This window comes from Macaca mulatta, chromosome 1 (genome assembly GCF_049350105.2).
Source record: "Macaca mulatta isolate MMU2019108-1 chromosome 1, T2T-MMU8v2.0, whole genome shotgun sequence".
Lineage (NCBI taxonomy): Eukaryota > Metazoa > Chordata > Mammalia > Primates > Cercopithecidae > Macaca > Macaca mulatta.
Window position 1 is genome coordinate 114,584,279 of NC_133406.1, and position 15,934 is coordinate 114,600,212.

Below are 15,934 nucleotides of genomic sequence, written 5' to 3' on the forward strand. Positions count from 1 at the left end.
TTATCATCATTGTTATTAATAGAAGTAACATGACATCAGTATGTGTGAAAAGCCATACAATTATTTAAATCTTGAACTCAATATTTATCTTAATACATTAACCCTAAAGAAAAGCTCATATATGAATTTTTCATATATTTTATTTATATAAAGGGGCAGAATGGGAAGGAAATAAAGTGCCGACCAAGTATATATATTTTGAAGGCAGTGGGTGAAATACTTTACATTTGTTGATTCATAAAAATGAGCAAAGGAAAAACTACAAGCAACCTAAATATTCAACATTGGTATAATGAATGGAATATTATACAGTCATTTAAAGTAATTATAAAGACTATGTAGCAACATAGAAAAATGTTCATTATATCATATTAGGTAGAGAAAGTAGGTTACTGGGTGTAGGTCTGCAGATGCTGATTGCAGCTGTGTAAGTTCCATATGCATGAGCACAGCCACACACCAAAGTCAATAGTTGCTCTAGAACCATGGGCTTGTGGTGCTCCTTTGCTCTCTATCTGTCCAACTGTTTGTGTGTTGTTTCATTGTTTGTCACCTTTTGTTTATAGGAGTACTTTTCTTGAGGTGCCCTCTTTGTCGGTATTTCCCTCTCTCCCATATGGCCTACCCATCAATTTTGAAAGGAAAAAATAAAGATATTTTCATGTTTGAAAGTCTTGGCAGGTAGCAAGACTTCGAGGAGGCATCAGTTGCATTAACTTCATTGCTGTTTTTTGAAAAATATATGGAAGAGTTATGCTTTGCACATAGCTTTTCAACTACACATAGCAAATCTTCAGAAACTGCACTCAGAAATTAGAAACAAAGGCACTACTGCAGTAGAAGCCCCCAGCAGCCCCCACCCACACTGTCCTCAGAGGGCACACTTTATGTCTCTAGGACACAAGCCAGCACAGGTTGGCTTTCCATCTATTCATGCATTTATTCTACCATCCATATGTCCATTATTTGATGTTTCACTGCCTGCCCATCCACCAATCACATCCCTCTGTTTATCCATCCAACCACCCTTCCTTGGAAGGTCGTCACCACAAAATTCCCTTATAAGAATTAGAGATTTTTTTTGATGTTTCTCATCTTCAATTGGCTACTCATCTGAAAAGCCAAGGTCAAGGTTACTAAATGGGGTCAATGATGTAACAGGACATGAACCCAGGAGACGTGCTTCTCATCTCCCAGTCCATGGTGGGCAGTTCAGCAGCTATTTCAGCCACTGGGCAGCCTCCTAAGGCCCATTTTGGGAACAATGGGTCCAGTAATCAGGCCACTATTTGTCATCAGGACCCGCCCTTGTCACAGCAAGGTTGCTGGCTGGAGCAAAATCTTCAAGGCATTTCAAGCATTTACCACCTAAATCTGTCACATGTTAGCCCTGTAGGTGGAGTGGGAGAGGCCGTGCAGTATGTACTTGTCAAGTTGCCAGATAAAACCTGCTTCAGTCAATTAAATAATGGGCTGTCATTACAGAAGACTGGATTGTGACCTTCTCAATCAAGTTTTAATTGGGGTTGATGAGGACAATCTACCCTGGACGTTCTTATCTCGCATCAGACCATCACTGTTTAGAGTCCTCCTTTCATCCCTAAAATGGGTGTAGATGGGAAAACTGAGCCTGCATCTGCAGAGAGATGGGGATGTGTCCCTAGAGCAAATTTAAGAATTAACAAACACTTAATTGCTTGCTCTACATGAGGTCCAGTACCAGATGCTGAGAATCTAGATGCTAGAACAAACCAAGTACATTTCCTGCCTGTGAGGAACACGTAGACCTAGTGAAGAAAACAGTTATCATCAGTGTGGACAGGGCCATAAATGCAACAAGAACAGGGTGAGATGAAAGCACCCACATCTGCCTAGAGAGAATCCCAAAGGCTTCAGGGAAAGGGCATTGGAACTGGGCCTGGACAGCAGACACAGACATGCCTGTCCCCTGCTAGATAAGCCCAAGAGACACATGGAGGAGCAAGGAAAGGGTCCACCACAGCTCAGGGGTAGCTGGCAGCTTACACGGGGTCTCTGGGACAGCAGCCACTCTCTTGCACAGTGTGGCACAGATTTGAAAATGTGAGCCACAGAAGGTCCTGCTGATTGTTTCCAGGACACACTTTAAACCATCATAACTCCAGATCGCTGTATTTATTCATTTTTCCTAGAATAGATTCTTCTCATCTCACCTACCCCTGAAGCCCCACAACCTACTACTATACCATACTCACCTTTCAAGGCCCACCTCTCAGGTCACCTCTTCTATGAAGCCTTCCTGGAGGCTGATCCACTCCCAGACACCTCCCCTTTGCCCTCCCAGTGTTTTGTATCTAACTCCAGATTAAATTCCAGTTAGTTTGTGGAGCCTGTCTCCAGGGACCTCCATCTTTACATCCCCAGTGCCTGGCACACAGTAGGTACTCAATATCTGACTGCTGACAGACCAACCCCTCCCAGGATTGACTCACGCTGAGGTGATCCAGAAGCACCATCCAAACCCACTTCCCACAGGGCTGAGCTTGTTGTCATGGCAGGAAGCCACCAGTTAACTTAAGAGAAACCAGCCTGTGGAATTCAGCCAGCTCCCCAGCCAGTATGCCCCAGAGTAGCTGCCACCCAAAACCCATGCTGTATTTTCTAATGTTTACAGGAAACTTGGAGCTCACAGAGTACCAGTCAACAATATGCCACCCAGCAAGCATGGGCTGAGTCCCCACTTTATGGGAGGCACCCTAGCACCAGTGACCCTTTAGTGGCTGGGGAGGGAAGTGGGAGGAACCTACTAGTCATCAAAGATGAGATTAGGTTGTTTATTTTTAATTAATTCAGAAAGCTGTGTGATTGATGTTATCTTCATTATATTCTTTCCTAACTTTCCCATGCTGAGCTTCTCTTACTAGTATAGCCAGATTTTTTTTTAAGAAAAATTTTAAGGCAATCTGAGTGGAAAAGCAAGGAGGTCCTGAGTACGCGGGGAAAACAAAGGGTCACCAGTGCACTGAGCGGGAAGAGGGTGTGGGACTGCAGAGGTCTCTGAGGGCCAAGGGAGTGACGTTGCCACCAGCACAGGCCCCATGTGGCCAGCCTTCTTTAGTTGCTTTCTCTCCCTGCCCCAGCTCACCCCTTGTCCAACTCAAACTCTAAGCCTGGGCCCTTCGGGATGTTCTGTCTGGTTAGTTATCTTGCTCTGCATGAGAACAAATGATTCTGCCTTCGTGTTCAGAAAAAAAACAAAAAACAAAAAACAAAAAAAAATAGGAGTGGGGTGATTTTTTTCAAAGGAAACTTTATTTGGAAAACCAAAAGAAAAGCAAAACAAAAGAGAGCCACCAGGAAGGGGCTGAGGTAGAAAACCGTACCAAGCACAGAGTCCTTAGCCTAAACCATTTGAAGACCAACTGTCTTGGCTGCCATGTGGACTCGGGACCTAGCACCCTTCTGTGCAGAGATCCTTTGCCTGGCCCCCAGGTGCTGCCCCCATACCTTTACTGACACAGTCCGGGGAGGTGAAAAGAAAGCACATTTGCTGTTTCTCAGCTGGGGGCTCTGAACAGAAGTCAATTCTAGCCACCCATTCCCCACTGGCGGCATCCCCAGACGCTCCTTGGTCTCCCTTCCAAGCCAGCGTCTCTCCACAAAAGAGCTGACTGGATTTTCTCTCCTCCTGCCTCTCTGTACTCCTACCAGGAGATGCCAGGGCTGGATTCCCCTGGTCTTTCCTGCTCTCAGGAGCCCTCACTGGTGCATTTCTCTGGTTTCCCTTCTCCGTTTCAGCCACTGGTCAGCAGGCCACTGGGCCTGTCACCGGCCATCTTGGCAGTCATCCTTGTGGACTTTCCTCCCCAGACCCCCTAAGATCTGGTGCTGGTGCCTGTCCTGGCTCCTGTGCAGGACTTTCTAGAGCTTGTCTCACTGGCAAACCCTGCTCGAGGCCCAGCAGGCACTGCACACATCTGGGCAGTGGTGGTTATTTCTTAGCTCCCGGCCTAATCCTGTACCTTAAGGTCCACTGGGCATAGGTCCCTATCGTTTAGCTCTGCCCAGAGCCCCACTCGTCATGGCTACTCTGCCTTCAGCTGTTCCTGTTATTCCTGATGTGAAACTCAGTGCTCCCACCCCACCCCCACCTCCCAAAGTATGAAGACCTCTTTTCAAATCCCAGCTCTGCCATCTAACAGGCTACTGACTTGAACAAGTTTTTTGAACTTTCCAGGGAGAAGACACATCTGTAAAACAGGGAAAACCATAATAATTAACCCAAGGGATGGCACGAGAGACAATACAGGTAAAAATGCCTCGTAACTGTAGCCCTGTGCGCAGGTTGTTTTGTTGGTCTCTGCCACCGACTGATCGGTAGCTTCGCTGTCCGTCTTCACCACCTGAAACACATTCTCTCTCTGGTTCAGGACTGTGCCCTTCTCTCTGAATTCTGGCTTCTTTGCAGGCTTTCGGTTATCCCTCTGTCACCTATATCCTGCTCAGTTAGTGGCATGCGAGGCCTTCCTGCTACACGTTGACTTGAACACTAGGTGGCAGCCTGACCCATATCTTGCTGGAGTAACTCCGCCCTCTGCGGGGATAGGAACCGAGCGACTCGAGGCTTCCACCCCAGCTACCCTTACAGCTGCCACACTCCACAACTGCTTTTTCTTCCATGGCTGCTGGCAGCAGAGCGCCAAGAAAGGCTCCCCGTTGCTAAACACAGGCCGAAGCCTTGGAGATGAGGGGAGATTTGAGCTGATCTGAAGTCCGCTCGGGCTTCCTTTGTAGAAAAAAGACTTGAGACAGCCTTTGGTGGAGGGTGAAAGAAGCTGAGGCCTGGGCGGCCGCCGAGGACTTAGCATGGTGGTGACCTTTTAGCCCAGAAGGCAGCTTTGCCGACAGGGCCTGGAGTTCCCTGTGAACCCTGTGGCCCAGAGGACCTGCTGGGATCCTATTGCATCCGGGGATACAGGCTGATGTTTACCTTTCTCTACTGACTCCTTTCCCTCAACATACAAGCATGATCAAGCCTTTCCCATTTTAAAGTAATTCGTCCAACTTACCTCTCCTTTCATCATCCTCTCTCTTTGGCCTTACCATCTTAGCCAAATTTATTGAAAAGTTCTCTTTGCTCTCTCTTTCTTCATCACCTCCCACTCGCTTGTTAGACTACGCATTCTGACTCTCTTTCTCCTGCACTTTCAGGTCTGTTACTGAAGCAAATTTGGGGTCCACCTGCCCAACACAGCAAAGCCAAACACTGACATCAGGAGTGCAGACAGGGGTAAAGTGAGGCACTTATTGCAGGGTGCCAAGCAAGGAGAAGTGGGTAGCTCATGCTTAAGACCTGAACTCTCTGATGCTTGCAATCAAGGGTCTTTGAAGGCAGGGGAAATTTTCAGGAAAGCAGAAGTTACAGACAAAACTGTAAATCAGTACATGGAAGTTATACATTGTTTTCACCTAAAAAGGTGTGGTAACTTGAAGCCGGGTGGGAGTAGCAGGGAGGTGAAGGGGCCTTACGGGTCATAGGCAGATTCAAAGATTTTCTGATTTGCAATTGGTTAAGGGAAAGAAGATTTGTTTAAAATGTTTGGGACAGCAGAAAAACATGCTAGCTCTGGTCCATGGGCGTGACTTCCTCTAGGCCCCTGAAGAAGAACTTTAGGACAAAGAAGGATGGTCTGAGCTCAGTCCTCAGCAACCCCTTATCTGAGGTCCATGTGCCAGTGGATCCTGTAGGTGGGGATCTAGGTTTCTAGAAAATAACTCAGGGACATATGTTAAGATGATATCTTTGGTTTCTGTAGGAAATGTAACATCCTGTGACTCTAACTTCCTTGGCTATTGTTTTAGGTTACTATCACCTTCTTGCTTATGAAGTTGCCCATTTATTTCTCAGAGCTAGCGAGGTGCCTGGAATTTCCTTTGAAGGAACTCAAGATTTTTCTTTATTTCCATGCTTGGAGGGTCCCACAGGATCCTAAAAGGGGTCCCTGCTCCATCTCAGGTCCACTGTCTCTGGTACTGTCCGTGCTCTTATATGGTCAATGCCAAGCAACTTTCAGTCTTCATCTTACTGTGTCTCTTTGATTCTGGCCATATTTGTGCTCTCTCCTTGACACAATTCTTTCCCTGTTTTTCTCCAGTCCTCTTTAAAATGTTCTTGATCTGCTTTATACACTTCACTCAAACCCAATACTCTCAACTTTTTAACTAGGACTTCTGTACTGAAGATTTCCAAATCCTTAACTTAGGACCTGGCATTCTCAGTCAGTCCAATGCCCTATCTCCAGTTAACTCAACATGACCAAAACTGACCTCATCTCTCTGCCACCAGCCCTGATTCAACCAGTTCCTTCTCTGATTTCTGTCTCAGTGAAGAGCGTCACCAGGGACCCAGTGGTGGCCAAAGTCAGACCATTAAAAGTAATTGTTGATCCCTCTCTGCTCCACAACACCCACATCCACTTCATAGCCATGTCTTATCAATTCTACCCCCTTAAAAACCTCTCAAATCTCTCCCCATCCCTAGTCAAACTCCCCTGTCCAGGCCAAGTCTCTATCCTCTGTTTCCTGAATAATGGCAACAGACTCCTAACTGTTCTCCCTGCATTTGTTCCTGCCCCTTCACCACTGCATTGCCCTCACTGCAGGCAGTGTCCTTCATAAAATGCAAAGCTAAACAAGTCATTTCATTTGTATGCTCAAAACCCTTTGGTGCCCTAAGGGTAGTGTCCAAACACTGTTGTAAGGCCCAAAAGAACCTTCCTGACCTAACTCTGCCCACATTCTCCAGCCACATAGCTTAGCAACCTCCACCTCTCCCCAAATACACACTATCTCTCTCTCCCCCACTCCTCTGTATCCACCCCCATCAAAAGTGTTCCTGAGAATCCTCTGCTCTTGTCTTTCACCGCACCTTCTGTCTGAACTACTTCTTCTGCTGCCTCCTTTTTCTCCACTGAGACTCAGTTCAAGAATTGTCAACTTTCTAATCCTAATTCTGTGCTGGGTGCCCCTTCCCTGTACCTTTTGGTTAAAGTACTCAGGTTGTAATTTTGTGACTATATGTCACTTGACAATTCAGTTTCAGGGAAAGAACTGCATCTTTTTTATCTTTGGGTTGGTCCCCAGCACTAGGCTCACTACCTGACACTGAGAAGGGGCTAGACAGATATTTGATGGGTGGATAAATGGAAAAATGGAAAAGTATTTTCTAGAAAACGTTTCCTGCTTATTCAGAGGTGATCTAGTATTTTGATTCCTCACCTTCACTACAAGCTGACACAGTATCTATTAAATGAAGCCAAACCCAAGACCTCAGAATGATCCAAAGCAATGCAACTGGATGCTTTCTTCAGACCCAGGTGCTGGAACATCTTTGGTAGGTTCACTACTAAAAAGTTTAGGCACTGTCTCCTGCCTCACTCCTGAGTAGAATCAGCCACCGGCAGGATGCCAGCTTTGCTCTCATTTCAGCCTAGAGGGATTGCTCTTGCCAGACCAAGGAGACAAGAACTGCTGCTAAGCACTGTAACCAGACAACACAGCCACCCTCTCTGCAGTTTGTCCCTTGCAGGAGAAGGAACCTCTGAGCATGCTCGTGTCTGCCTGGAGAAATACAGAACAGGAGCACAGAATGCAGAGCCCCCACTAATAATTTAAATGAGATGCAAACACATTCTTAAGGATAGAGAGTTCTCATTCCTATTAATGATGATAACAAAGCAGCTATAGTATCAACAACAGTGCTGCCTTAGATTTGCTGGGAATATTTTACAGGCTGAGTCTTTGTTCATACTCTCCTCTGATTGTTTTCCCCACCGTACTGCTTATCCATCCTTCAAGACCCTGATGGAAATACACAATCTGAGAAGTCTTCCCAGGACCACCCACCCCAGTCTGAATTAACAAGTTATTTTTTCCATGCCTCTGTAGTACATTGTTCACATTTCTTTTACAATACTGATCTCAAATTGTGTTTCTTATGCCTGTGTCTTTCTTATGTTTTTGTCTGTGTCCCTGACAAAGTTATAAATGCCCAGCAGAAAGGAAATATGGTTTGTCTATGTCTGCATATCCCTTGATTCCAGTCCTATATTCCAGGCATTTGATAAATGCCCATTGAATTGAATAATAATTGTCAAATCATTACAAAGCAACAGGCAGAAAACTAGGTTCATAAGTTCAAAGAGAATGGAGAAAATAGGATTGCTCACGTGGGTAGAGCTCATCTGGGAAGATTTCCTGAAAGAGGTGTGGCTGGATAAGACTGTACAGGTTTGGGCTGACAAGCATGAACCCTAAGTCTCTGCATGATCCTGACTGTCATCTTAACTTCTGGCAGGGAAAGGCCAGGCTTTACTCCTTCCTTATCCGCCTTTGCTTCCCACCCCAATATAGGATAGCAGCAGAAGAGTTGAGTGGTTAGACATGTGGGCTCTCAAGACAGACTGTCTGGATGTGTAGCCTAGCTCAGCCACTTAACAGCTGTGCAAGCTTGAGCTGGCACCTTCACCTCTCTGGTCTCAGTTTTCTCATTTGTAAAGTAAGGATAACATAATACCTACCTCACTGGATTATGTAATAACTAAACAAGTTAATCTATATAAAGCATTTACAAGGTGCCTAAAACTAATCTCAATGCTTTATGTAGATTAACTCACTTAATCTTCACACAGCCCAATAACATTGGAAGTTTTCATACTTACTTTAAGGGTGAGGAAACTGAGATGCAGAGAAGTACACTATTGTGAGATTAGGGTGGGGAGGTCAAAGTTAATATGATGGTCTTAGCATAGCCTCCCCAAACATGTCAAACATTCCCCAAACATGACTAACTTGGACCTGCCCACCCCAAACCAACCAGCACTTCCTCTAAAGAGCCAGAACCACAGACAGAGCTCTAAATAATAACTTTCCTAAAAAAAAAAAAAAAAAAAAAAAAGACATACAAATGGCCAGCAGGTATATGAAAAATGGTCCACATCACTGTCAGAGAAATGCAAATCAAAACCACAATGAGATATCACCTCACTCCAATTAGAAAAGCTATTATTAAAAAGACAAAACATAACATAACAGGTGTTGGTGACGATGTAGAGAAAAAGGAACCCTACACACTGCTGGTGGGAATGAAAGCTAGTACAGCTACTATGGAAAACAGCATGGAGATTTCTCAAAGAGCTAAAAATAGAATTACCATTAAATCCAGCAATTTTACTACTGAGTATCTACCCAAAGGAAAAGAAATCAAAAAGATACCTGTAGTCATATGTTTATTGTAGCACTATTCCCAGGAGCAAATATATGGAATCAACCTGTGTCCATCTACAGATCTATGGATGAAGAAAACGTGGTATATACACACAATGAAATACTACTCAGTCATAAGAAAGAACGGAATTGTGTCATTTGCAGCAATGTGGATGGAACTGAAGGTCATTATCTTAATCAAAACAGCCAAGCACAAAAAGACAAATATCATGTGTTCTCATTCATATGTCAGAGCTAAAAAATTTGATCACGTGGAGGTAGAGAGAAGAAAGGTAACAGAAATTAGGAAGGGTGTGAGAAGGGATAGGGAGGAAGATGAAGAGAAATGGGTTAAAGGGTACAAACGTATAATAAAATAGGAGGAATATTTTCAATATTTAATAGCAGAGTAGGGTGACTATAGTTAACAAAAATGTATTGTACTCAGGTGAGAGATACTCTAAGTACCCTGACTTGCTCACTATCCATTATGTACGTGTAACAAATGTACTGCATAAATTTTTACAAATAAAATAATAACTTTGCTTTTGTTAAAATTCATAACCATCCACAAGACACTTTTCCATTTCATCCTTACTACATGCCTATGAAAGAGCCACTGCCCCTGAATTTTCCAGATGAGCACCCAATGCCCAGAGAGATGGTGGGACTCACCTGAGATGGCACACTGGAGTAGGAGAAGCTGGCCTCAACAGCCGGCACTGTGCCCTCTGCTTCATCCAGAGCTCCTCCAATAGCCAGAGCAGCTTCCAGGCCAGAGGTTGGACGATAGGGCATCAGACAGGTGGCAGCAGCCCCAAACCCTTCTCCTTCTCAAGCATATCCTCTGTCCCGGTAGCTGAACAACTTGTCCTCCAGATGAAGCAGCACCAGCCTCTGCCCAGAGCCCACTGTGGCAGCTGGGGCCTGGCTCAGTGGTACCACCATCTAGGTCAGCGAGTTTATAAAAAGGCCACTGGCCAGGCACAGTGGCTTACACCTGTAATGCCAGCACTTTGGGAGACCAAGGTGGGAGGATCACTTGAGCTCAGGAGTTTGAGACCAGCCTGGACAACATGGTTAAACCCCATCTCTACTAAAAATACAAAAATTAGCTGGGCTTGGTGGCGGGTGCCTGTAGCCCCAACTACTCGCAAGGCTGAGGCAGGAGAATCGATTGGACCTGGGAGGTGGAGGTTGCAGTGAGCCGAGATCCCACCATTGAACTCCATCCTGGGTGACAAAGCAAGACTCCGTCTCAAAAAAAAATAATAAATAAAATTAAATTTAAAAAATAAAAATAAAAAGACCACTATGACTGTAAGGCCTAGAGATGACAGAAAACAAAGGAAATCATGATCAGAGCCTAAAGAAAAATGTGTTTAAAAGCAATTTCCAAAATAAAATAATTTAGTTTGGAAGACTGTAGTTAAGTTTCCATCTCCAGGAAAAATAGACAAAGAAAATAGGCAAAAAATACAAAGGCCAACAAACACTGAAAAAAAAAATGTTCTACTCACAGTCAAGGAAGGGATTTAAATCACAGCACTGAGATACCATCTATTAAAGTGGCAGCTTTTAAAGCTTATAGTTCCTCATATCGGTGAGTTTTTAGGGGCTGAGCATTCATTGGAGTATAAATTGAAATCACTTTTTGAAAGAGTAATTTGGTCTGTTGTATATAAAAGCCTCAAACTTACTAATATTCTTTGATCCCTCAATTTTATTCTAGGTATTTAAAGAAAACATTTAAATTAAGCCTAAATGTATATATTTAAGAATAGTCATATTGTGTGGTTTGTTTGTTCGTTTGTTCGTTAGATGAACTCTTGCTCTGCCACCCAGGCTGGAACACAGTGGCACCATCTCTGCTCACTGCAAGCTCCACCTCCCAGGTTCTAGACAGTCCCCTGTCTCAGCCTCCCAAGTAGTTGGGATTACAGGCGTGGGCCACCATGCCTAGCTAATTTTTGTATTTTTAGTGCAGAAGGGGTTTCACCATGTTGACCAGGCTGGTCTCAAACTTCTGATTTCAAGTGATCTGCCTGCCTTCACCTCCCAAAGTGCTGGGATTATAGGTGTGAGCTACTGCACCTGGCCTCATGTTGTGTGTTTTATAAAATGAAAAAAAAAAAAAAAAACCGTCTAAGAAACTAAAAAGTGGAATAATTAAATATGTAATGGCACCTCCATTCGGTAGAATTCTTTAGTACCACTAAAAATGATGTTGAAAAGTTGAAGACTATATAATAATCTTTAAAAACCTGGTTTTGTTTTACTACGTGTGTTAGTCCACTTTCACGCTGCTGATAAAGACATACCTGAAAAGTTCCACATGGCTGGGGAGGCCTCAGAATCATGGCGGGAGGCAAAAGGCACTTCTTACATGGTGGCAGCAAGAGAAAAATGAGGAAGAAGCAAAAGCAGAAACCCCTGATAAACCCACAAGGTCTTGTGAGACTTATTCACTATCACAAGAATAGCACAGGAAAGACAAGCCCCCGTGATTCAGTTAACTCCTCCTGGGTCTCTCTCCCACTGCACATGGGAATTCTGGGAAATAAAATTCGAGTTGAGATTTGGGTGGGGACACACCCAAACCATGTAATTCCACCCCTGGCCCCTCCAAATCTTATGGTTTACACATTTCAAAACCAATTATGCCTTCCCAATAGTCCCCCAAAGTCTTAATTCATTTCAGCATTAACCCAAAAGTCCACAGTCCAAAGTTTCATCTGAGACAAGTATCTTCCGCCTATGAGCTCATAAAATCAAAAGCAAGCTAGTTACTTCCTAGATACAATAGAGGTACAGGTATTGGGTAAATACAGCCATTCCAAATGGGACAAATTGGCCAAAACAAAGGGGTTACAGGGCACATGCAAGTCTGAAATCCAGTGGGGCAGTCAAATTTTAAAGCTCCAAAATGATCTCCTTTGACTCCAGGTCTCACATGCAGGTCACACTGATGCAAGAGTTGGGTTCCCATGGTCTTGGGCAGCTCTGACCCTGTGGTGTTGCAGGGTACAGCCTCCCTCCCAGCTGCTTTCATAGGCTGGCATTGAGTGTCTGTGGCTTTTCCAAGTGCATGGTGCAAGCTGTTGGTGGATCTACCATGTTGGGGTCTGGAGGATAGTGGCCCTCTTCTCACAACTCCAGTAGGTAGTGCCCCAGTAGGAACTCTGTTTGGGTGCTCCAACTCCACATTTCCCTTCTGCACTGCCCTAGCAGAGGTTCTCAATGAGGGCCCTGCCCCTGTAGCAAACTTTTGCCTGGGCATCCAGGTGTTTCCATACATCTTCTGAAATCTAGACAGAGGCTCCCAAACCTGAATTCTTGATATTTGTGCACCTGCAGTCTCAACACCTTGTGGAAGCTGCCAAGACTTGAGGTTTCTACCTTCTGAAGCCAGAGTCCAAACTCTACGTTGGCCCCTTTCAGCCACAGCTGGAGTGACTGGGACACAGGGAACCAAGTCCCTAGGCTGCACACAGCTCAGGGGCCCTGGGCCCAGCCCACAAAACCACTTTTTCTCCTGAGCTTCTGGGCCTGTGATGCGAGGGGCTGCCATGAAGTTCTCTGACATGGCCTGGAGACATTTTCCCCATGGTCTTGGGATTCACATTAAGCTCGTTGCTATTTATGCAAATTTCTACAGCCAGCTTGAATTTCTCCCCAGAAAAGGGGTCTTTCATTTCTATCACATTGTCAGCCTGCAAATTTTCCAAACTTTTGTGCTCTGCTTGCCTTATAAAACTGAATGCCTTTAACAGTATCCAAGTCACCTCTTGAATGCTTTGTGGCTTAAAAATTTCTTCCACCAGATACCCTAAGCCATCTCTCTCAAGTTCAAAGTTCCACAAATCTCTATGGCATGGGCCAAATGCCACTAGTCTCTTTGCTAAAACATAGCAAGAGTCACCATGCTCCAGTTCCCAACAAGTTCCTCATCTCCATCTGAGACCACCTCAGTCTGGATTTTATTATCCATATTGCTATCAGCATTTTGGGCAAAGCCATTCAACAAGTCTGTAGGAAGTTTTGAACCTTCCCACATTTTCCTATCTTATTCTGAGCGCTTCAAACTGCTCCAATCTCTGCCTATCACCCAGTTCCAAAGTCACTTCCACGTTTTCAGATATCTTTTCATCAATAACCCACTCCTGATACCAATTTACTGTATTAGTCCATTTTCACTCTGCTGATAAAGGCATAACTGAAAAGTTCCACATAACTGGAGAGGCCTCCGAATCATGGCAGGAGTCAAAAGGCACTTTGTACATGGTGGCAGCAAGAGAAAAATGAAGAAGAAGCAAGCAGAAACCCTTGATAAACCCATCAGATCTTGTGAGACTTATTCACTGTCATGAGAATAGCATGGGAAAGACTGGCCCCCGTGATTCAGTTACATCTCCCTGGGTCCCTCCCACAACACGTGCAAATTCTGGGAGATACAATTCGAGTTGAGATTTGGGTGGGGACACAGCCAAACCATATCACTATGTAAAAATCAAGTAAAATAAACTTTGTATTGTATATAGAATAATCCCTATATTACATAAAAATATATGTATTTAATATACCTTCACTATGATGAGCTAGCCTGTAATTATCAGTGCCTACATCCTCTCTACAGCTTGTGGGGACAGATATTATTATGTTTTTTTGAAAAAAGCAATCTGAGGCTTGTTAGTGCTTGGATATATACAAGACATACTTCCAAGTTACAAAGACATATTTCCAAGTATGAGCAAAACAAATACATGCGTCCTTCATGGCAGAGCAGAGCTGGCCCTTCCCCAGATGACACACCTCAGGGACTTCACCTTACCTTGCAGTGTTCTGTGTTTGGTTTTCCATGTGAGGCAGCAATGGGTTCAAAGAGAGACCATCTGAGCACAAGTGATGGGTGTGGCACATCCAGGGAGATCAAGCACCAGGCCAGATGCAGAGACCTGACCTGTGAGCCAAGTCTGGGAACCCGAATCTAGAAGGCAGTGAGCACATCCTTCCCCAGTTAGGACTTCATCCATAGTAAAACTGATGATCTTCTTTCAATTTAGATCTTAGGAACTGACAGCAAAAATAATTAAAAGTGACAGAACCCACAGCGTTGTATAAATTATTTGATAGAAGTATTAGCTTAAGAAAAATTGTATTCACAATAGATTTCGAAATAATTTACAAAGCACTTATGGGTTTGACATGAATCCCACCTCACTGGGGAATTGGTAAATCATGTAAATGTTATCCTCTCTGGATTTGCTTCTTGTGTGATTCTGATTCTGTGTCAACTGTTGTCAACATATGCCCAAATATTCATAGCTTTGTCCCATAGCTGTTACAGAAGTGGCAGAGACTTGTCTGTTCTTTTTGAACTTTTGAAATGAACTTTTCTGTTCATTTGCAGTCACAATTTTGGAATTTTCATCAACTACTCTGGTCCTACTTTGCACCTGAACAGAGAAGTGCATGTTGAAACTTAAGTAGATTATCTTTTACAGGTGAACACATGCACTTTATTATTCAGCCATGTTACATTAAAAACCTCCCTCATGATCATAGAAGCCTCTGGGTTTTCTGTTTAACCATATCAAGTCTTCTTATTTTAGGACTTTTAGCCAGCTCTGAAGAGCTGGTTATCTTTTGCCATCAGTGCTCTTGTCTCCATCTTCATGATTGGCATCATATATATTGTCTTCTGAGAGTCTACTGTCATCAGTCACCAGGAAAACCTTTCAAGATTCACCAGTTTATTTAATCTACATACAATCCATGAAGGAAAAAGTATTATATAACCTCCATTTTCAGAGAAGAGCCCAAAGCTCAGCAAAGTCAAGGATGTGTCCTAAGTCACTGAGTTCATAAGGGGAGGAGCCAGACTATATCCTGAGTTCAGTTGGCCTGCAAAGTCCTCAGTTTCCATTGGAACAACAACAACAACAACAACAAAAGTCATGCCTGGCCAAGGACAGGCTAAGAGGATAATGAGAAGCAAAGAAGGAGGCTCCAAGTTCTTACAGGCTCTGAGTCCCTTTCTAAAGGGTTGAAATAGGCCATCATCTGTGATGCTACATGGAGTTTCAGGGCACCACATTCCTGCCTCAAAGAACTGCTTCTGAGATCTTGCCTTTATGTGGGACCACCCTAGCCCATGCTCATAGTCTTCAATGTCCTTGTTCCTGCCTTAGTGAGAGGACTGTGAAACAGGCCCTCACATTGAAAAAAGCACTTTACCTACCACTTATGGGCATTCATGTTCCCCACCTTACCCCAAATCCACTATGGAGGCAAATTTGCATAGTAAGAAGCCCACTGAGCCAGGATTTTAAAAGACACAGCTCCAGTTCAGTTGATGTAGGGCAAGTTCTTGACTTCACTCAGGAAGAAATTCAAAGCCAGTCGTGGAAGAAAGCAGCTTTATTGAAGTGGCAACAGTGTTACAGCTCTCTGACTGCTCCTGTGGAGGGCTACCCCATTGCCAGTGCACCCAGAGTAGCAACAGGGTGTGGGGTGCAGTCATATTTATACCTACTTTTAATGACATGTTAATTAAGGGGTGGGTTATTCAGAAATAGCCAGAAAATGGGTGGTAACTTCTCAGTGTTGCCCTGGAATGGGGTGTTAACTTCTAGGTGTTGTCACGCTATTGGTAAACTGTCATGGCACTGGTGGGAGTGTCTCATGGTGA

At 44.2% G+C, this 15,934-nt stretch overlaps 1 protein-coding gene across 7 annotated transcripts in view; it reads right to left on the reverse strand.

Moving 5' to 3' along the window:
* LCE5A (late cornified envelope 5A) overlaps positions 1–14,317 on the reverse strand; it is a 77,875-nt gene extending 63,558 nt beyond the window's left edge. For 4 of the 7 annotated variants that reach the window (XM_028848083.2, XM_077987334.1, XM_077987338.1 and 1 more), the window contains exon 1: positions 9,919–10,459. Coding sequence is in view for 1 of the 7 variants with exons in the window: in XM_077987330.1 (XP_077843456.1) it covers positions 9,253–9,262 (10 nt within the window). In the remaining 6 variants the exon portion in view is untranslated. Of the gene's footprint in view, positions 1–9,252; positions 9,327–9,918; positions 10,467–14,074 lie in introns of those variants that run through there. The other 3 variants (XM_077987330.1, XM_077987332.1, XM_077987339.1) reach the window with 3 other exon arrangements.
* Positions 14,318–15,934: the final 1,617 nt, after the last annotated feature.